Source organism: Gymnoscopelus microlampas, assembly GCF_963454915.1.
Source record: "Gymnoscopelus microlampas genome assembly, chromosome: 23".
NCBI classification, from domain to species: domain Eukaryota; kingdom Metazoa; phylum Chordata; class Actinopteri; order Myctophiformes; family Myctophidae; genus Gymnoscopelus; species Gymnoscopelus microlampas.
In genome coordinates, this window is record NC_139960.1 from 6,616,851 (window position 1) to 6,640,063 (window position 23,213).

Sequence of the window (23,213 nt, forward strand, 5' to 3'; positions counted from 1 at the left end):
ATGTCTATGAATTATAGCCTAAAGATGTGGCGTGTGTGTGTGTGTGTGTGTGTGTGTGTGTGTGTGTGTGTGTGTGTGTGTGTGTGTGTGTGTGTGTGTGTGTGTGTGTGTGTGTGTGTGTGTGTGTGTGTGGTGTCTGTGGGTATGTGTGAGTATGTGTCTTATGTCTCCTTGTGTGAAACAGGGAGGCAGGGAAAGAAAGTGGGAGAAGGGGAGGAACAGATAGAGAGACGGAGTGAGTGAGTGAGTAACTGCGTCCATCTAATTACATATGCAGCTCATGGCTTCTATTACCATACAGTGGTGATGATGATGATGATGACCAACCCGTGATGTCACCAGGAGGGCTTAACCTTACTTATATAGGTTTTGAATCCCCAGCCAACTTCACAACAAAGCGGAGGAAGCCTCCCAGCAAGTCAGGACACACTCCAGCATCTTCAAGACAAACTTCCCGTTCACTCTGACGCCACGCCTTCACAAAGGCTGCACAAAGCTTGTGAAGAGGAGAGTGGAGAAAGGAAGGGTTTATTTTGTGACAAGTCCCGAGTGGATTGCTGATAAATAACAACATCAACAGGAGGTTGAGGCTGCCATTTTTAAGGTGAGTGAAATTTAGAACTGAATCTTTATGATTTTAGTTTTCTTAGTTAGTTTCTTTAGTTTTTTTTTGTTGTTTATTTATGTTATATTAACATTAGTGTGTGCGTTGTGGTAGCGTGCCATGATTTTAGTTGTTTATTGAAGGATTAATAAAGTCAAGAGTTGATGTATAATGTTTTGGTTCCAGACCCCCCTGGTATAATTAAGTCAGGGCAAAAATATTGATATAAAAGCAGCCTGTTTAGTGTCTGCATTTGTAAAACAAAGCTCAACAAAGCTCATCAAGCGAAAATTCCATCTGTGGGAATGAAGGATGCTGAAATGGCTGTTGAGCGCTTAGTGTTGGTTCACATGGTAACAGAGCAGCAGTTAAGGAAACCCAGGTAATGCAGGGTAAATGTTGATTAGAAACAAAATATAAATGTGCCAGGATCTCATAACAAGGCCCAAATGATCTTGAAATGGCCTTGTATATTTTTTCAGAAGAGGGATTGTGTGCTTGTTGCAAAGCCTTAAGACTAATCAAATCACAAGAGCACGAAACATAAAGACTGCGCAACAAACGAGAAACTGTTTAGCAAGTCAAAACATCTCCAAACCACGCTCTATCCCTCTTCATATTCTCATGCCGTTCTCTGGCAGCTGAAGGATAACCACAATCAAATGTAATTGAGCACAGGGACTCGATTGCCTTGGTGCGATCCAAGGGTGACACACCAAACGGATTTGAGTACGCCCATTTTTGGTGACATTTGCAAAAGTCAGCCAAAGACAGACAGACGGACAGAAAGACAGGCAGGCAGGCAGGCCGGCCGGCAGTCGTGTAGTCGGGCAGACTGCAGGCGCCTTCCCCTTTACCTCCTAATGCGCAATTTACTGTATGCTCCAGCCTACGACAGTGTCGCACATCAGAAATAGGGCATATACAGTATAAGCTCAAGGATACGGTGTGTTGTGAGCTCGTATATCAGTCATTTTCTGTGCGCGGCACCATTGTACAGCCGAGTATAAATCTGACTTAATACTGTCTGACCCACTATAGTGCTGGGGTTCCACACTCACATACCTCTTCAGCACTGCACTACCCACTGCCAGCTGGGCTTCTGTAGCAAGTAACACACACCATGTGGACGACTCTGCTCACGGGCACTTTTAGGCTTTATCTCATACTGTACATCTGATACACGGGCAAATCCTCTGTGGGCCTATTCATTTAAATCTGAGTGTAAAAATTGACCTGTTAAGGGTCCATTTGTGCCAATTTTCACTCAGAATTGAATCAAAACCGAGGATGTTACTGCTCATTTGATTTGCTTGACATCGAACAGTATCTCGCATTTTAACTCTTTACAGCTATTAACCGCTTTCAACCTGGCATCCCTAGATTGGGCATATAGCATTATAGGAAAACTCTTTCATTTTTTTTTGCTTTGCCTACATTTTCAACACGTCACATCATAACACATTGTGAGCTTGAAGACGTGTTGTGACACGGTGTGAGCTTGTAGACGCGTTGTGAGGCGGTGTGAGCTTGTAGATGCGTTGTGAGCTTGTGGCCCTCATTGTAAATGTGGCCCTCATTGTAAATGAGGGCCACCCTCAATGATTTCTCAGAGGTGAAAATAACTAGAATAGTAAAGAAATGAAACATTTTCGCCATTTGTTGTACAGCAAAATATAAAGGGCTAAAGATATACTGTACTCTATACATAATTTCAGATGTTTCTTGGAATGGTATAGTAATACGTATGTATGGGCATATCCTTTTCCTTGCCCTTATTAGCAATTTGTAGTACAAGAGAATTATGAGGAATTGTGAGATTCGGTCTTAAAAATGTATTTGATATTCCTATTTGGAAACAGGTTTTGCCGTGACTTTGAATAAATAGCCTGATTACAGTACGTTGAAATTCTAAATGCTTCCCTCAAAATGACTAATTTCAAGTTCAAACCAGAATGTCTGCCCTGGAAATGGACCCTGGCCCCTTTCTGAATTTAACTCCCAGAGTAACAAGAATTAATTCCCCTCTGTGAGCTATAGCTTCATCTGCTGCCCTATAATGCAGTGTTTACGGTGAGGTTTGCTAAGCTGTCATGGTCTCCACTTTGTACATCCGTCTCCATGGTCATGGGGTCAGGCTGGGTAGCAAAAACTACAGCTATTCTGAAAATGCGAGCGCTGCGGCTTTTCCTGTACGTCTCAGAAGAATTAGTGTTTGTGGTCGCGCTGCAGTGGCGAGCATGTGTCTCCTTGCGGGGCGTGAGGCTGTGTGTGTGTACGCTGTGTACTGTGTACATTTTACAGCTGTGAGAAAGAGGAAAAAAGCTGGATGGAAGGGGGAGAGAGAGAGACAGAGAAAGAGAGAGAAGGAGACAGAGAGAGAGAAAGAGAGAGAGAGAGAGAGGGAGAGTTTGTGTTTGGCTCCAGTTAGAGAGGTGAATGAATGTTATGCCCCTCTCTCCTGTTCCCAGTAACCATGCCAATAAAACTGAAGCTGCTGTTCATCTCCGGCCCCCCGAAAAAGAGGAGGGTGAATGGTGCATTCTTCTCCTTTCCACAATTCAAATATGTCACCACTGAGCTAGGCTAGGGCCACAGGGAGGGAAGGGCCAGAGGTAAGCCAGAGGTTAAGGATGGGAGAGAGACAGAGAGGGAGAGAGAGGGAGGGAGAGGGAGAGGGAGAGAGAGAGAGAGAGAGAGAGAGAGGGGGAGAGAGAGAGAGAAGGGAAAGGCCACCCCTGAGAGGAATATGAGCAAGCCCCCCTCATCATCCCAAACTCCCCCACCCCCTCTCTGCTCTGCCTGCTTTACTTTTCCTACATGCTACCATACCTTCCCGTCCATTCATCCCTTGTCCTAAACACAAACATTGCCGCACACCTCCCGGGTGACATTATTGTGAGTCACACACACACACACACGACTTGCAAGAACGCTGCCGTTATACGACGGAATATTACAGTACCATATTCACAACAATTAAGCTCAGGTCTAGCGAGCACTGTTCCCGGTAAAGCAGCCATCTCCCCAGGTCGTAGTGTGTTGTGTGTGTGTGGGGGGGCCTAAGGGGGGCAACAGGGTGGCAAAGTGGGGACCACTAACAGAGGGTGGGTACATGCAACAGTACGTGCCTTTGTGAGAAGGATTGTTTTCAAACGGGAGAGGTACGAGCAGGGTGGTGGGGGAGGGGGGAGGTTGAAGTCGCAAGATTAAAAGCGGACATTTATTTTGTGTATGTCGTGCGCTGCCAAGACGCAGCAATTTTCTATGAATCTAAAACAGCTTTCCTGGCTTCGAATGCACATGCTGCCTCGCTGCCAGGAAAATACTTTTTTTTTTACCTGTTTATATGCAGGTAAAGTAGCCTTTGCAGAGTGGAATCATGAGATATTTTTTTCCAAACTGAGCGTCAATGTGCTGTATAAAAAGGTGAGGGGGGGTGAACAGAAACAGCAGGTACAGTAGACTTCATTCGAGACTCCTTTTCTTCTCCCCTTCTTTTTTTTTGACCTGGCAGTGATCTAGAATGGCTTTGGACTCTCTCTGCCCGAAACTATTCCAAACGGAGATGCTTAAAAGTGGAGGGAACCTAACTAATTTGTGTATCTGAATGGGAAAACTACTCCAATAATTGTCTTGGGGGGCTAATCTTTCACCATTAAAATTGAACTACTCCATGATGACTTGCAAGTGAACAATGGAGTCTGTTTGCCATTAGGCCAATACAACAGTAGTGAATGAAAAGAAGCCTTGAATGAGATGCTATTCAGGTGGTAGCTTTATCACATCCAGACGTCATGTTGGCAACGGCTGTTGATGGATGCCTTTCCATTCAACTGGTAATTTACCTATTTGAGTAAATAATGTCTCCATTGTGTGTTACCCAAGCAATGCAGTGCCCTTCATAGCGAAGCAGCTTTTGCTGGCAAATATCAACAACGCATCAATAGACCACAGTCGCCAAGCCAGAATGTTGGAGAAAATGTACTAAATTGAAAGCAAGGTCTGGCTAAACTTAGGCTCTTGGTATGGAGTCAGAACACATAGGGAACCCCTTGATAATTATCTATATCCGCACGCAGGCAGTACAGCCTGGTAAAATATATGCAATACATATAGGATTTCCCACCCTAAGTGAATTTGTCATTCTCTTTTGGCATGTTGGCCCCATTTTACCACATTAACCCCTAGCATCCCTAATCTGTGCATGTCATAATAGGCAAATAGTCTGCAAAAATAGGCAAACATTCGGTGTAAACAGCTGAGCTACAAGTTCACAACGTTTTGCATTGAGGCGCATTGAGGGCATGTAGATTGGCTATTTTCATGATTTGACGTACACTGAATGTATGTAGTGTTTAAGTGGTTAAGGAACGCTGGACATTTGGAAACCTTGGAGACCCTCCATAAGGTTAGCTAAACATTTGGAAGTGTGTGCTAATCCTTCGCCTCTCATACAGCTCTTCATGCATGGCGTCCTCAGAGTACAGTGAGGGACACAGGCTGATGAAGGGTGGACTGAATTAACCGTTACAAGCAGACTGATTAAAATTTCCCCAAGTTGTATTATGGCCAGCCAAGCGGGCCAAGCCCATGTGGCCCTTCTCTCTTCCCTTAGTTAACCTCAACACATGGGAGTCGTCTCCCACGCTGCTAATGAGCAAACGACAGGAAGCTGGACAAACAGTGCGGTGAGAGCTCCATTCACCTCCGCTGTTTTGATTGACGTGAATTTTAATATCAGCAATGTATTCCAGCTGTGCCCCCGCCCACCCCCTCCCCCAACCCTCCTTACAGTTAAATATAGAGGTAATAAAATCTTCTAAGCCTACAGCGGACCTTATCTATCAAACATGATGGTTTCAAGCGAGCTTTGTTTTGGGAATCATTTGGAAAAATGTTTACATAACTTTGCCTAAGAGTTGCGGTTGTAAATGTTAAGTATCCATCCCATATGCTGACATGTGTGCCGGTCAAATTGACAAGCATACACACACGTCATAGACTAACACTCACATCTCTGGGAAAATGAGCAGAAATACGAGTGTTTCCCATTGTGTCCTTAAGATTCATGAAGGTAAAATAAGGTTTTAGTGCAGGCCGCATTTTACGCATTTATTACCGGCAGCAGCACAGTAACTTGATGTATAAATGCGGCCCGATGTTAGAAATAATACAAGTCCTTTCTGCTGAGTAAGACAGCGATGGTGGTCGGAGGCCTCAGAGAGCTAAGGTATCACTCTGGCTTTCTGATCCAAGAGGCCAAAGGAATGTCTCCGACATAGCACATTTTCAAGCGCTATTAAAGGTTGATTTATCAGTGACGATACATTTTGGAGTTGACATGTGTTAATTTGAGAGCTGTTTGTTCACTCAGGGAGCTGATATGGCTCTAGGCTGAGTGCTTCCTCAAGCGAGTTATCATCTGAAGAGCTAAATGAACTCTGACGGCCATGGCCTTACATAAACATATGGCATAGTGTTTATGTACATCCATTTGATTACACTCTCGAGTTAAATTGTGAGCCGAGGGATTTGTGCACATTATATATGAAAAACAGGATTGATATCTGATGTTAGTTAGTGATCGTCGTGGGAGCTTTGGATGTGTGGGGGAGATGGGGGAGTTTCAAACCACGCCAGGGGTCTATACTAGGTCCCTTCCTTTTTTCCCTCTACACCAAATCTCTTTGCAGAAAATAGCTGATCTACAGGCTTACAACTCGTTGTGTTGCGACACGTTTTGAGCTTGTAGATCTGCAATTTGTACCGAATGTTCACCCCAGAATAGGGACGGTAAGGGTGTAAATCAGTAGATGAAAACATGCAGATCGGCGAACGTTTGATCGACTGAAAACGTCTGGAAGGCGTGGAAGTGCTGAAGCAGTGAAGTCACTCACGACACCGAGTATCAACGCCTACCGTCACCCTTCTAGGATCAGTTACCCTGAAAGCATGTGGCTAATAATAATATGACTCATCAGATTCCGGCCCCCCTACTCCCACCCTCCCCCCCCCTCCCCCCGCTCTCAAACCCCCATCCCAGCGGTCCCTGCAGAGCTGAGCACTGGGGACGCTCTGTGTTCTGTGTTGATGCTACAGGTCTCAGCCTGCCAGACCCCGTCCGTCCCTCTCTGTTCAGTGTTCACCGTCATGGCCGGAGGCCGAGCGAGGAGAAGCAATGGAAACCACCCAAAGTGGCTGCAGACTCCTCTCTAGTAGTGTCACTGCCCAACGAGACGATGGGGGGGGGGGGGGTCTGCGGCGGGCGGACGAGGGTGCGGTGTTAAGGCCAACCGTGGCCCAGAGTCACCACTCTGTCACCGACCTGCATCGTCGCGGCTGACACACACCTCTCCCCGCCTGTCAGTACGCATCAGACGGTGTGACGCACGCGATGATCTCAGCCAGACTACTCTGAAACGGAAAACATATCGCCAGTCCAGATACTTACAGTACATAACACCCATAATCCACTGTAATACTCCTGAAAGGCATCACTTTATTAACAAATTACCGCAAAACACACATGTCAGTATGAAGCCTAAATTTATGCTCCATCGTACCACAGTGTTGCACACGGAAACTAGCAGATATGCACGCTCAACGCATCGCGTCCACGACACGTTGTGAGCTTGTGCATCAGCTATTTTTGCTGAGCGACGGTGCGACACCATCGCGCGACTAAATTATAAATGCGGCTTAATATGCGTCAGTCGAAAAATAAAAAATAAAACATAAACAAAACAGACAAAACCTCTCCAGTTCTCGCACCTCCTCTCGTCTTTTCTTTAACGAGCCTCTGTTGCCAGGTCGACTCGACCAAAAAGCAGTTTATCACTTTCCTGTAAATTGCCACTTTGGCAAGTGTGAAGAATGTAATGAATTTCCCTTTAAGCATTTCCTTGGGATGTCAGAACGTAGAAGTTGGGAAGGGCGGGGTAGCGGTGGGGTGTTCCGCTACCCATGCCCCAACAAAACACAAACACATGCACACACGAGCATACACACACACACACACACACACACACACACACACACACACACCTATACCTCCTCTTCCACAGCTCTATAATATCACAGGATCTCTAGTTGTGGAGTGCTACTTGGGCGCCACCTTCTTGCCATCACTGGCTATTCTTTCATCGTCTCCCCCTTGTGCACACACAGTCGTACACTTACGCGCACACGCACACACACACACACACACACACACACACACACACACACACACACACACACACACACACACACACACACACACACACACACACACTTACCCCCGACCCTCTAGCCCTAAACCCTTTTTTTTGGGAGGGGGGAGCTAAATCACACACACATGTGCACTGCACACACATTCACATGTAAACACGCACAAACACGCGTGTGGAGTGAACTTCACACAAGAGAGGCAGAGGCATTGTCAGGGCGCTGCCTCTCTCTTAATAACTACCCCCCCGAACACCCACCACCACCTCTTCCTCCCTCTTTCTTCTCTCTGACCTGTGCAGGCGGACAGACAGACAGACAGTCAGACAGACAGAGAGTCAGACAGCATGCAGCAAACTTTCCCATCACTAACTGCTACTAGCGCTCCTGCCTCTGCCTCTTTCGCCTCAGTTGCCTGTCCCACAGTTGCTGCGCGTCTATAACAGGCTTCAGGTCAGCCTCTTACAGCAGAGCTACTAGAGGAGCTGCCTCAGTGCAGCTACTAACAGCAACAGCACACCTGGAGCGCTCTGACAACAGACAGACAGACAGACAGACAGACAGACAGGGACTGCTGGATTTCTTTTCTATCCTGTTCCGTGGGAATTGTTTCAATTTTTAATTTTAATTTTGATTGTTTTTGGTTGTTGTGCTCCTGTTTTTTTTTTACACAGGCATAATCACCTGGATTGACCTAGACGCTGTTTGTTTTTGTTTTTTTCCGTTTTTTTCTGTTGTTGCATTTTAAAATCCAGACTGGAAACTTTGAGACACTTTGCTCTCTTTTGGAGAGTCTGAGGACATCAAGGACAATACAGTTTTTTTGTTTAGGTTTTTTTTTTTACTTTTTTGTTTGTGTGTGTGTGTCCAGGACAGACACTGCTTTGGGCAAGTAAGTTCCTCTCTCTCGTCGTCTTCTCCTTGGCTTGATCATGCATTATTTTCTGCTTTGTTGTGGCCAATTGAGCTCGGTGGAATTTCTTGTTCTCTTCTAAAACATGCTGGACTGGTTTTGGGTTCAATAAGGATTGCAGTCTCCCAGTCTGTGTTGGCATTACCGACTTTGTCTGCAGGGGAAATCTGGGAATACTGAAAAGCCGGATAGGCTAATCACTTCAACTGGGGCTCAAATAAATACTCACATTGTCTGTTGCAAGTTATCAGCCAGAAATAACAAAAGACCATTTTGTGTTACATCTGCAATGTGCAGGGATTGCTAAAACGTTTATAGAATACTATACACCATAAAATAAAAAACGCATGAATATGACTGGAAACAAAATCGGGTAGAATAAATAATTATGCGTGTGTGTGTGTGTATATATATATATATATATATACACACACACACACACACACACACACACACACACACACACACACACGTAGTCACACACAATACTTTTTTGGGGCAGACGTGTTCACCTATGTGACTTTTATCTTCACAGACATACGTTTTCCAAGATGTTGTGCTCACGGAGAGTTCTACAACAGTGGTGCTTCGCTCTCTTCTTACTGTGTTCTCCAGTTCCACATAACGGAAGGCCAATTGATGCCCTGAGCAACAGAATGTAAGTGTTATTTTTATTCAGCTTCTCTGTGATTACATTTCCATTTTATTCACATCACCATCACTTCAATGCAAAGTGCAGCCAAGAAGAAAAGTCTAATGCAGACGGTGGAATATTTGCTCTTGGAAATCTTTCCCAAATGTTAAATAACACAAGTGCCTCTTTTGCATAATCTCTTTTCCATTATTTTGAATCTCTATTTATTTATGTATAAAGTTGCCCCTCGGTGGGTGAGCGAATGCACTGCCACTAATAGCCTGGAAAATGTGAAACGTGCCGGCAGCTGTTTTGATTAGCCTTCGCCCACCTGCTTGTTTGCCTAAGGAGAAAGGAGGGAGACACCCTTTAGTATGATAAAGAACTACTAAACTCTGGAACCCTTTCACCCCTCATCCCCCCTAATTCCCACTACACCCCCCCCCCCCCCCCCCACCAAAAAAAAGAAATCCCTCTGGTTCCCAATCACACTCGTTCAATAAGGCTCCCCTCTTCACACTAACCGCTGGCCCGACCGTGTGTGGGGGGTGGGGGGCGGGGGGGTGTACCACTGGGTAAAATACAGAAATGCCCTTGTTTGTTACCCCCTTCACACCTTCCCTGGTGTGCCAGTGCCATTTCTTAACACTTTTCGTACCAGCTCTGTGGGATGCCCGCTGCTGGTGTCTCTCAAGAAGAGAGAGAACTCAGAGAGACAGAGTGTGAGAGAGAGAGAGAGAGAGAGAGAGAGAGAGAGAGAGAGAGAGAGAGAGAGAGAGAGAGAGAGAGAGAGAGAGGAGCGAGAGAGAAATAGTGCGAGAGCGAGCGAGTGAGAGAGAGAGGAATAATGCTGATGTACAGCTAGGCGGTGTACCAAGCAAAACGTACCGGTCCTGGTGAAGTATATTATGCCTAGCAGAATAAACTTTCTTTCAAGTTCTGAAACCCACGCAGGCCAGAATGCAAAACATGCGCTGAGAGCTTTTCCCCCTTCGGAAAGATAATATCCCCACAATGAGGTTTTTTCAGCATGTCCTCGCTGCCAGTGGTGCACTTTGGGTGAATCAGGTTTTAATGAACCAGTAGAGTAGAGTCATTATCAGAGGATGCAGGGGGCAGGCGGTGCTATAAGCAAGTCAATACCCCGCAGCAGCAGTCAGTAAAGGGCTTCATTCTAACGAGTTATCATGAGCCTAAAAGGTTTTATATACACACGCAAAGCCTCCAGAGTGTTAATTTAACTCGGAGAACACTCAGGATTTTTGCGGTGTAGAGGCAGCTCCCCATCCCCCTAACTGATATCGTATTGAACTTGGGACTCGAGAGATCACATCTGAAATGCATTTGGGGTGGCGGCAGTTTAAGTTCTGAAACCTGGTTTCTGAGGAAGAGAGGAGCCTGTAAAGTTATTAAAACCATGCCTCTGTGTGTCATCCCGTCGGCAAGCGATGGGAGTCAGAGCGCTAATGGGGTCCAGCGGTTTCCGAGTACAGTCCTGGAGACGTGTGTGTGTGTGTGTGTGTGTGTGTGTGTGTGTGTTAGGGATGCCACCGATTATTCGAATTTTAGAATATTCGTTACAGTCTCCATAATCGAAAATGATTTTTAAAATTCGATTTTAATAAAAAAAAAAAAAAATTAATTATTAAAAAAAAATTTTTTTTTTTACTTTTTACTTTTTTTTTTTTTTACTTTTTACTTTTGTATGCCTTAGTTTCAATCAAAATATATGCTAATACTAATATTATAGTCTTAATAATTGTAAATGGCCACAGTTTCAGAGCGTTTCACTGTTTCAGCCCAGCCCAAACATGAACTCTGCAGCCGCACTGAGGCCCCTGCTGGAAAGCATCCCAGCCCAAACATTAACGTAACTAATAATTGGGCCGCGCAACCCAGAAATGACCGTGATAATGCTAAAACAGGAGCAAAAAAAAAAAAAAAAAAAAAAAAAAAAGTTTTTTTTTTTTTTTTTGAAAAATATTTTTCAAAAAACGGCGCCGTCGAATAATCGAAAAATATTCGCCAGGGCTGTCCGAATTTCGAATTGGCTGAAGGTCAGATTGTGGCATCCCTAGTGTGTGTGTGTGTGTGTGTGTGTGTGTGTGTGTGTGTGTGTGTGTGTGTGTGTGTGTGTGTGTGTGTGTGTGTGTGTGTGTGTGTGTGTGTGTGTGCGTGTGCGTGTGCGTGCGCGCAAGCTCATTCCCCATGCAGTGTGTGGGGTCTGTTATGCTTATGTCAGGGGAAATGGAGGTACACCCGTTGTGTGATATGACCTTAATAGGATTTTGGGACCGAGTTAATGCTACCTGGGTGGAAAGCAAAACATGGACGTGATGAAAAGCGTGTGATAAAAATCACATGAGGCTGAGAAAGTACAGTACTGTATAAAACTGTTCTAAGTTTTCAATATAATAGACAAATGATATATTTTTTAACATTTTAAACATGGCCTCTTAACTTTTGAAAAAGTGCAAAAGACTTTGTTGACCATGTTGATTAAATCACACCTGTAGACCTGTAGAACCCTACTTTATTCTGAAAAATGCCTGATGATGCTTAATGGCAATACATGAGTCCTTACAATGCACTTAGCGTGGGTCCCATGAGTTGCTGTGGATGCCGTATGCCGAGTATGCAAACATACTCCTGGTGATTTCTTACATTTGTGCACTTGTGCATTTGTGCAAGTGAAATTAACTCTGACCTTACGGGTCCATTTGGTTACATTTGTACGCTCTCAGAGGGGAATTAACAATAAGGATTTCGCTGTGTGTCAACAGACAGGCCTGTGTGTCCCTCCCCTACAGATCAGAGAGTGTTGTGAAAGCCTGGGAACATGCAAACTCTGAGCAATCGATAGTTCTGGCGGCGAGCCAGCAAGCCTCAGGAGGCAAACCAACATTTCATTTGAGCACGGGCCAGCGTTGGGCTAGAGGTTCAATCAGCCAGCGCAGGGAAATGACATGCCTGCTGGTTAGGAATACACAGTACATGGAGACAGAGCACACTCCTTCTTTTCATTCTCTCTACCCCCCCCCCCCCCTTCCACGCACAGAGAAACAATTAACATCAGGTAGGCCAAGAAGGGGGTCTGTTGGCTCACTGCCACTTCAGGATGTATCAGGGCCCTTTTCTGTTCTCCTCCCTCCTCTCCCCCACTTCTTTCCTCCTTTCGTTTCTCTGGCCGTGCCTCGGGGAGTGTTTGATGTGAGCTTATTAAAAGGTAAAAACCCGAGCGAGATCAGTTTTCAAAGCTGGTGTACTCCCGGTGATTTCTTTCTTTCTTCTTTTTTTTTTTTTTTGAGGCCTGAGAATGACAGGAAATATCTGAATGCATATAAACAAAGACGCTCTCACAAGCTTCCTCCGCAGGGGAGAGCAATTCTGCTGGGGATATTATTTCATTCAGGAGGAAAATATACTTCATCTCAATACTTAAGAGGAGCTCTTGACAAATGGAAAATTATGTAACTTGTTGTGCATGATCTAGTGAGTGCACTTTACTTTTTGGGGGTTGTTTTCTTTTAGGAAAATTCAGCATTGCAATATTGCTCCTCTGCATGAGTGCAGCTTTGCCTGGTGATTCGCCCATAAACAAAGAGCAACAAATTGATTGTGTTGTGCATTTAGATGAGAGATCAGCTCTCCACAATGTGATACTCATCTACATCTATATCCATTCAATTGTAAAAATGCAAAAAGTTAACCCAAACATGGGTTCTAACAAAAAATATAGACTTTTACAGGTAAAAGGAACACAGCGAGAGGTTGCCTGGGAAAAACCGTAAACCCCCGTGACAGCCGAATAGCCACACATCTAGGTGGAGTCTCGCTAATCAAGCACAATATCCTCCATTGAGGCCCTTTTGTTTGTGTGCATAGACACTTGAGGCTGAGAGCGGTGTTTAGCCGGGGTGTCCACCAAAGCTTGGTGTGCTGTCGTTCCCATGCCGAGCAAAGCAGCGCTGAGCCCTGCCCTTTCCCTCTCTATTTTCCTAAGCATTAGAGGGTCTGGGTAACGGGACACCCCGGCAAAGCAGAGCATGAAAGCGCGGGCTGATCCTTCACCGTTCACACCGGTATCTGGAAAGATAACAGGTCACGCTGAATCCTCGCAAGCAGCCGTGCACGGCCACAGCTCCAGGCCAGCTGGTGGAAATCAGGGCGTTACACAGCATGACTCTGGAGCACTAACGCTTGTCCCCTCCTCTGCACAATATTTAACCACTTAAACCCATATACACTTTGTTGACCAGACTGCCCAAGGGATCTATCCTTGACCCCCTCCTTTTTTCCCTCTACACAAAATCTCGCCCAAAATAGCAGGTATAGCTCGCAACGCGTCACATTGTAACGTGCTCTGAGCTTGTGGATGATTTTCACAGAACGTTTGCCTAGCTCTTAGTGGTCTGTTTTCTTTAACAATCAAACAATAATTACTTGAATACCGTATACAAGTTAGAAACAATGGTAAGAACAAGCCGTTACCACAGGTGAAGTACCAAGTTCCCTGCAGTTGAGAGATCTGGAAAGGTTTTGGCTCTGGTGTCACTGCCCATCTTCTTCTCCTCACTTTTGGAAGTGGACAATTGGGTAGTAGCAATTTACAGTACCAATTTACACCGGTGGGACCATAAATCTGTCACAACTATTGGATATTAATGGAAGGTGACAGGCATAAGGTTTTCCCAGCGCAACACGAATGCCACGGTGACAGTAAGCCGTATTTAATGGACTATCAGAGGGAAAACTGGCTTTTTCCAAAAGAAAGGAAAACTCATCTCAAAGCCTTTGGCAGGATGGGACCTTATGTATCACTTTAACTGGCCTGGAAAAGGCTTAACTCCCATGGTCGCATGAATCATGTCATGGTGATAGCCAGTGATTTCATTGCATGGATACGGGGGCAAATTCTTGGAATACTGTACAATGGGAGCAGTGTTGTCAAACCCATTGAACTAAAGAACGATCCCTTTGCTTCTTGTTGAAGGTGAAATCCTGACACTGCACTGTCTCCTTCTACCTCCATGTTATTTTAAGGAGAAAATCTATGAGCATGTATACTGTAGGATACAGAATAAGAAGAAAAGTAGTGCAAAGTTTGATGTTGTTGTTTTGATTACCTGCTGAAGTTAGTGACAACTCTGTGCTGTTATTAAGCTCCTTAGTCCTTATGTAATGGGTCTTTTCAAACCAGTCTGTTCATTAGTTTAGTCCTACTGCCCTCTACTGGTCAATCAACTGAGCTCTATAAGTCTACAATGTAGTTGTGGAACCCTTCTAAACTCAAGAATTGATTTTTCAGATAACTGATTAACGGTGCCGAATGGCAAACATAAAAACTATAGACAGTAGTGCAGCAACTACCGATTATTTTTGTGAGAGACTATTCTATCGATTACTTTTTCGATTAATCAAATAATCGAGAAGTCCTTTTTCAATATGAAAAAAAGAATCAACTAATAGATTTTGTACTTTGTTGCGCAACAGGGTAATGCAAAAATAGTGAAAATGTGCCATGATGCTACGTATTGTGAGCTTGTAGATTGGCTATTTTATCAATTTTCCCTATTTTTTCCATTCTTTTGAAACTTTTCGCCTATATTGACAAGCCCAAATGTATTAAATTGATTAAATCAATTAGTTTAACTGTTGCAGTCCTAATGGCAAATATACAAAGTATAGACAATCTTATGAATTTGTTTTGTAAAATGTATGTCAAGTTATTCATGATCCATATTCTGTTGTGTTCTCTCTTACAGGAAACGCTCCGTGACCCATGCTCAGCTCATGCACGACAAAGGCCGAACGCTGCAGGACTTCAAGCGTCGCATGTGGCTCCAGGACCTGCTGGAAGAGGTCCACACCGCCGAGATCCGAGACCTGCCGGGCGCCCGCAGCGGGGTGAGCAGCGGGGCCGGAGTCGGAGTGGGTGTCGGAGTGGGACTCCCGGGAGTGGGCATGGACATCAACCTGGGCACTACCAGCGGGACGCTCCACCCGAAGCCCCCCGGGGGGACCAAGAACCTCCCACACAGCTTTCGGCTGGAGGAGGAGGAGGGCACCAACCTCCCTCAGGAGACCAACAAGTCCCAGACATACAAAGACGGCGTGCTCAAGGCCTCCGGCAAGAAGAAGAAGAAAGGCAGGTCTGGCAAGAGGCGAGAGGGCGAGAAGAGGAGGAGGCGGGCGCGCTCGTTGGGGTGGCCGCTGGAAGACGACGAGCCCGGAAGTGGCTACCACCTGGAGTGGCGGCCTCTCCTCGGCCTACAGGGGGCGCTTCACTAGAACACTGTCAGACTCTGACAAAGGTGAGTCCCTAAAAGCCTGAACCATCACACAGTGTATCCAATGTACAGTGCTCCCAAGCTAGACTTTGAGGGGTTTCTAGTGGATCCCACACTAAATGATAATAAATCAAGAATCAAATTGACCCATGTCGCTCTGTATCTCCGAGTGTGTACAAATGGACCCAAACGGACCCATAGGGGTCCATTAAGTTCCATTTAAGTACAGTCTCTGAGTTACGGGGGTCCGTGGCCTGACGCATACCAAACTGGGGGTCCTTGAAATTAAAAAGGTTGAGAACCACTGCCCTAGACAGACATTAAGTGAATAAAGGGTAGCCTCATCTGAGAGATATCCAGCATGGGAGGGAGATGTACAAAATGTAATTAAAATAAAAGTAACATTCTATGCCGACCACTGAACTAACTTCCCGACTGTTTTTTTGTTCTTCTCTTTGTCTTTCAGAGACCTAAAGGACGTTTCAAACGGACTGACACCTAAATATTCCTGTTACAGTCTTCTGTAACGGCGATTGTTTGGAGAGTAATAGGGAAATATTTATTGTCTGTAAATATTGTAAACGCACCAGAATAGTGACGAATAATGATGACAAATAATAATAATAATAATAATATTAATAATAATATTAATAATGATAAGAAATATGATAAAACATTATTTGATGCCCTTTGGGGCAACAAATTGTGATCCTTGTGAATCCTTCCTCTTGTTTTTCCTTTTCCCAGTTATAAATGTCAGATTTGCGGTAATTTATTTTTTGTTTGAATGGTGTATTTATTTTGTAAATGTATCGAGGTGCTGCTGACCTTCTATATTTTTGTACCATAATGCACTTTAGATATATAAATATAAATATATATACCAGTACGTTTTTGTTAATTGACTATTCTTTGTGTGTGGTTTGATTGAAATGAAGAAAACAATGGTCATCCTTCTGTGTGTTAGGCCTACTTCTCAGTTAGATTTTTTTGCATTTGTTTTTTGTTTTTGTTTCTGTCTATTCAGCCGTACGTTTCCGTTTCCAGTTTCTTTTTGCTGCTGTTTAGGAAGCTCCCTTGTTAGCATCTGAAGCAGCCCCCAGTGTCGAAGTGGGGGGTTGAGAGTAGGGCTCATTTTGCTCTTCGTAACGTTATGCTATAAGATGACCTGTCCTTGTTATTACAACCCCACCAGTTGCCTTTTGGTGTCTTGTCTCCTCCATGGCCACAGCTCTGCTTCGGAAATGCCAAGGTTCACTTTGTACATAAACTGAAAACTCAACGAACGGCTCAGTATTGTTGTTTGGCACTTGCACTGAGATAACACCCTATAGTGGATGGATTAAACATTTGACAGTATCCTCCCTGAGTGTCCTGTGTCTTTCCTGTTACCTTCAGCTTATCTTTTGCTTCACCGCATGCACTCTAGCGTCCCATTTCTTTGGGGCGAACATACGGCGACAAAAGCCGTTCTACAAACTCACAATGTGTCGCGATGCGCCGTATTGTGAGCTTGTAGATCGGCTATTTTCGCTGAAGAGATTTGGATTTGGTGTAGAAGGAAAAAAGGGAGGGGAACTAGTATAGACCCCTGGGGCACTTTGGTCAAAAACGTATACTGTACAGTATAGGGCAGGGGTCTTCAACAGGGGGTCCGGGACCGCAAAGGGGTCCTCAGAGTCACTATGGGGCGGGTCGCCAAATCTTTGTGTGATTTTATTCTGAGGGGAACATTAGCCGAAAATAGCCGATGTGAGCTTGTAGATCGGCTATTTCCGGCAAAGAGGTTTGGTGCACAGAGCCAAATGTCAAGTTTACTAAGTATTGAGGGTTTAAGTGGTTAAATGTCAGAAAATACACATGGACATGAATCCAACGTAGTCATAGAAAGGATAATGTGTAAACAAACAAACAAAACATTAATTTACTGATGATAGTGCTGTCAAACAAGTCTATGAAGCCATCTATTAAATCTATGAAAAAGTTTATTCTGCAACACAATTGTATACAATATGTAGTGGGGGGGTCCCTGCTTCATCTCTCTCTCAGCTAAGGGGTCCTTGACTGAAAACATTTGAAGGGTTTAAGTGGTTAACTCCTACTACAGTATATATGATTCAAAAGAGTATACATTGTTATTTACAGTATTATAATTTACGAGTAGTATATCATCGTCATGACATGAAGGCAATTGGAAAAAAATTGAGTTTTGTATGTGTGTTTTACGCAAACACATGCAAAAGCCCTAGCACCGTAGAGCATTGGTTCTCAAAGTGGGGTCCGGGGACCCCCAGGGGTCCTTGAGGGAGTTCCATGGGGTCCCCAGCTAAATGATAGATTAGGCACCAAATGGACCCTTATGGGTCTGTAACTCTGAGAGTGTACAAATGGAACCAAATGGACCCTAACGGGTCCATTTGGTTCCATTTGTACACTCTCAGAGTTAAATTGACATAGATTGTACAATATAAATTGCGGTCCAAGTGATAGAAATGCCATTAAATGGGGGTCTGTAGCCCTAATGCATGTCAAACTGGGGGTCCTTGAAATTAAAATGGTTGAGAATCACTGCTAGAGCTGTAAAAAAAAAACTTCTCTTATGGGGGTCCCTGGCATATCTTTTGAAATGGGGGTCCGCGGGCTAATAAGTGTCAATTTGGGGGTCCTTGACATGAAAAAGTTTGAGAACCACTGCCGTAGAGTATATATTGCAGTATTAGTCACAATGCCACACACCTGGAGATGCAATTCAGTGCTTTGCTCAATGGCACATTGGCAGCGTTTGATAAAACTATAGACTCACAGCTACAGTAAACCAATTCGTTTTTTTTTCTGGGGATAAAACCAGCACGCTCCTGGTTATTGGTCAGACTCTCAAGTGTTCAGGATTAGCAAAATCACAATGACATATTCACAAAGTGCAATAAAATGCACAGGAATTAGAATAGGTGATAAGGTTTCCGGTATTCTACATAACAGCATAAAGTCCAGTATATGGCTGATATGATCACACAAGGAATGGACATAAGCACAGTTCATATCGTCCCGTGGAAAGGAATTAACAAAGTCACATTTAGCATAAGAGGGATTAATCTATAATAAATTATATTCATTTGATACCAAATTTCTAAACACTCCCTATTGCACATCCTATTGCTGCTATGTTTTTTTTTACTGCTCAAGTCCCATTTACAATAGGTTTCAGACTACAGTGTGGATCTGGTAATTTGTAACATGCCTATCCTTAATCTTATCTTATTTCTCTTGTTCTTTTTATGTCTTTAAAACCAGTATTATCTTGTGTATATTTATACTGCTGTTGTTGTACGGTCTTGTGGACACCAACATTATGTTCCATTTACCTGTATGAGTGAGTGACAAATGATTTTTCTTGATTCTTGAAAGGGTAGCAGCAGCAGTCTGTACTGTACTTGGATTTGGATAGAGTTAATAGCAGCATTACAGTGGGCCAACCTGTTGTTACCCATATCTTTAATAATTAAACTCACTCACTGGCATTGATGCTTTGCAGATGCATGTTAAGTAATAATCAGTACAGGACAGATACCAAGTATTTGCTGTAACAAATTCCTGAAAGTTAATCAAAGACAAAAACTTGGTCTGAAAGACATACAGTACAGCTGGATATGTCCAACTCAGACTAAACAACCACTGTAACAGTTCCTCAATAGACGGTCCTGACCACAGAATTCATTTTGGAAGTCGGCTGTCAAATGTAAACAGAGCCTCTTCAATGTCACTGCATCAATCAGATACCAAGGTCAGTAAATCTTGTGGGTAAAAAGCTGATTGCAATTCACATTGCAGTCAATCCTCTATCAGTTACATATTTACAGCATATCTATTGGTGAGTGACCACAAATGGATTTTACAGCGATATCGAATGAGCAACAACCATGAAAGAAACTGATTCTACATGTGTAGGATAGTAAACACCATCCTCCAGAGACAAATGGTGAATACTGTGGGATCGCTGGCAAGTTTTAACTACCTTGGATATATACTCAGACAGACAGACAGACAGACAGACACACACACACACACACACAAAGCAGGCTTTGTATGTCCAAAGAGAAGTAGGTGATGAAAGTAAGTCAAATTTATTAAGTTCTACTATATTTATGTTTGTAAGAGTCTTGAACGTTCAACTGTTGTAGATAATATATTAGTATGCACTGGGTTCAACTGTTGTAGATAATATATTAGTATGCACTGGTGGACCTTGGTGTCTGCTATCTAAGGGGCTAATTGGCACTAGATTGTACCCATTAGCTTAAGAGGAAAGTTCTTTATTTCTTCAGGCCAGCGCTAGGCTATTCTCATTCAAACACCAACAGTAGGAAAAAATTACAATGTTCCACTCAATATAGCAAAAGTGTCAACAAATTGCCATTCCTCATCATAAATTCTATCTGAAATTCAATTATAAGTGATCCACAGCTTCAGGCACAAGAATGTGGTGTGAAGGAAGGACTTGGCTTCTTTCAGAACCATTAAAATAATTCACACCGCTGTGCTTTGCAACATGACAAGTTTGGCTTGGCGCTGCGCTGGGGAGCTGAGAGACATCTCGCAGAAGGAGCAGAGTGGTGTTGATGTTATGATTCAAACACCGGCAGGGGGACAACTCCAAGATGGCTCTCGCAGCTCAAACATCTAACCAACCAAAACAAAACCGTTATAAATACTCATAACCTCAATGCCCCAAGTGCCTCCCTGGCTGCAAGTCCAGAGCAAAGGTTGCTAGAGAGGCCTCCCAAATGTGCCCACCGGCAGTATCCCACCCACTGCACTACAGTGCAACTAAGAGCTTATTTTGTCACAAAACGTGCACAGTAATTATGCAGTATGTTTCCATTGGAAGGATTAACATTCATTGCACAAGGCTGACCTCAAGAGAGACAGTTGGTGGGTACGCCTGCCAAAGTCAAAATGTGAGAAAAGGCAGCTAGGCCCTTAGAAGATTTCTCTCAAGTACAAATATACATATAAGCTATTCTCATTTTGATGGGAAAATGGTTCGAGAGGAAAGTCTTGACCAATTTCCAAAGAGATTAGACCGAAGAGAATGTTGACTCTCTGCCCGGTATAAACAAACAGGGATAAATAATTACTCATGTTTTAGCCAGTTCCAAAAAAAAGCTTCATCAACATGTCAAAAGCATGACAAGGTACTGTGCCACCGCATTGTTAAAAACACACAGTACCTAAATGAATATATGGCAATGGTGAAGTCAATCTTTATGTTCTACTACTGTCATGAATTCCACTCATTTCATTTACACATTTTGACAGACATTCCATGGTGATTTACAAAGTGCAGGTTGGATCAAGTGCCACGAACCTTTGTCAACTGTGTACAAATAAACATTACTTAACATCTATGGAAATATGAAGCTCTGTAGGCTATGTCTTATAGGCGCTGTGTCAGGTCGTTTTCTTGTAAAAGCACATGGTCTGGACTCCTATGGTCAGTAATGAGAAACTGTGGTTTGTGTCTGTGTTTTAAAATGGCTGCCATTGCACACATGGCCGTTGAACCTGAAGGGCCAGATGTGCCTGCAGGCAGACTGGTGTGGGCCCGCAACCTTAATCTGGTCAGCGGAGGAGCTGGCACCCGCGCCGGTGGTTTTCCTTCAAGAGGATGGAGAGGCATGGAGCTAGGAGCCATCAATATTCCCTCTGGGTCGCCGGGAACACGGGATAAGTGAAACAACCCGAGACCAGGCCGGACAATTACCCAGCAGGGAAACCGATCGGCCGCAAGCGTGGGAAACATCTGCGCAATTATGATCAGCAGCTGCTCCCCTCCCATGAAAATTACCCCTGGATTTATTGGTTCAAAAAGACATCCTTCCCCAAGGCAGACGTAGCTTCATTTATCCTATACCTGCCCCTGTTGGCTCACTGATCTCTATAACATATACTCTGAGGCTCTGACCGGTTCATATATGGTATAGCCTGCTGCTATATGCTGTAACACTACAACACTGGTTCTCAACCTTTTCAGGCCACGACCCCAAAAATGATCATTTTTGAACTGGGGACCACCCAAAATAATCATATTTGAACTAGGGACCCCCCAAAATAATCATATTTGAACTAGGGACCCCCCAAAATAATCAGTTCAAATATGATTATTTTGGGGGGTCCCTAGTTGGGTCCATGCATATGTGTCACTCCTACCCCGAAAGTAGGAGTTGAGGCATTAAATTTAGTTTAATGACTGTTTTCGCAAAAAAATGCGCTAGTAAATATTTTGCAAAATACAGGTTGAGAACCACTGCACTACACGGTAAAGTCCTCAGTGTTGGTTTAACTCTGAGACTGTACAAATGTAACCAAATGGACCCATTACATTTGTACCATCTCAGAGTTACAAGTGAAGACTTTTACTGTATAGCTCCTTGACACATTATACACCCTTATTTTTGTGTGTGTAGAAGTTAAACAAAATGAGGTGTGAGAGACTCATTTTCAACAAAGCTCTATGGGTTGGGAAGAAAATGTCTTTGCTTTGGACAAACATAAGTAGACCAAGACAGAGAAGACAAAGAATGGCTCTGAATAAAATGCCCCCAAGTTTCAGTTGTTACGAATGGCACTATAGGTGTCACATGGCACGTTAGACGTATATTCATTGGAATGCCTTCTGAGGGCAGTGAATATAAGTCACATCTCCTGTCACATGGGAGGACCACATCAGAAACGTGGACCACTACGGGGGCCGACCGACCAACCAACCACGGGTCACAGAGGGAAGGATGGGGCTGGCTGGGCATTGCATCAGGAACTGGTGGCGAGCAAACTTACACAGTGTGTCTGAAACTCACCATTTTAGATGGCTTCCCTCATCTTCTGAGGTTTTCAGCAGGTCTTCACACAGCAAGGATTCCACTGCCAACTGGAGCTTCGCCACTCTGAAGAGATTTAAAATGATTGCATAAGTTACAGTGGTGGAAAAAAGTAATCAAATGTTTAACTTAAGTAAAAGTATCATTACCGCAATGTAGAAATACTCTGTTACAAGTATTCAAAATGTACTTGAGTAAAAGTATAAAAGTATTGGCATCAAAGTGTACTTTAAGTACCAAAAGTAAAAGTACTCATTATGCAGAATGTCCCATTAAAAGTTTTCAAATGTATAAAAATCTTTTGAAAATAGCCTAGCCTCTACAAGCTCGCAATGCGTCGCATCGCGATGCATTGTGGCTATTTTCAAATGGCCGAAATGTAGGCCTAAGTGGGTTAAGTGGTTATTAATGTGTGTTTTGTAATAATAATAATCAAAATCTACAAAGTAACTAGTAACTAAAGTTTTCACATAATTGTAGTGGAGTAAAAGAACAATATTTGCCTCTGAGATGTAGTGGACTAGAAGTAAAAGTATTGGAAATTGGAACTACTCAAATAAAGTACAAATATCTCAAAATTGTACTATCCCTATTTGTAACTATACCTTTCAGGACGCTACGTACAGTATAGCAACATACATTTGTTGTAATCTTTTAATAAATATTTATTTTTCAGAAAACTTAGGTC

The 23,213-nt window shown here is 43.6% G+C and overlaps 1 protein-coding gene across 2 annotated transcripts; it reads left to right on the forward strand.

The window, feature by feature from the left end:
• The first annotated feature begins 414 nt into the window (after window positions 1-414).
• pthlha (parathyroid hormone-like hormone a) lies at window positions 415-17,009 on the forward strand. Of its 2 annotated transcripts, none has more exons than XM_084049631.1 (4): window positions 415-604; window positions 9,262-9,384; window positions 15,126-15,674; window positions 16,117-17,009. In XM_084049631.1, the coding sequence occupies exons 2-3, from the start codon at window positions 9,278-9,280 to the stop codon at window positions 15,649-15,651; spliced, it is 633 nt and encodes a 210-aa protein (XP_083905757.1). In that variant the 5' UTR covers window positions 415-604; window positions 9,262-9,277; the 3' UTR covers window positions 15,652-15,674; window positions 16,117-17,009. The 2 variants fall into 2 exon arrangements, with proteins under 2 accessions (XP_083905757.1, XP_083905756.1); XM_084049630.1 differs by lacking the exon at window positions 415-604 and adding an exon at window positions 8,033-8,705.
• Window positions 17,010-23,213: the final 6,204 nt, after the last annotated feature.

Coding starts and splice junctions, on each gene's coding strand:
- pthlha (XM_084049631.1), top strand. CDS start 9,278: ATGTTGTGCTCACGGAGAGTTCTACAACAGTGGTGCTTCGCTCTCTTC. Junction 9,385..15,125: donor GATGCCCTGAGCAACAGAAT/GTAAGTGTTATT, acceptor TCTCTCTTACAG/GAAACGCTCCGTGACCCATG.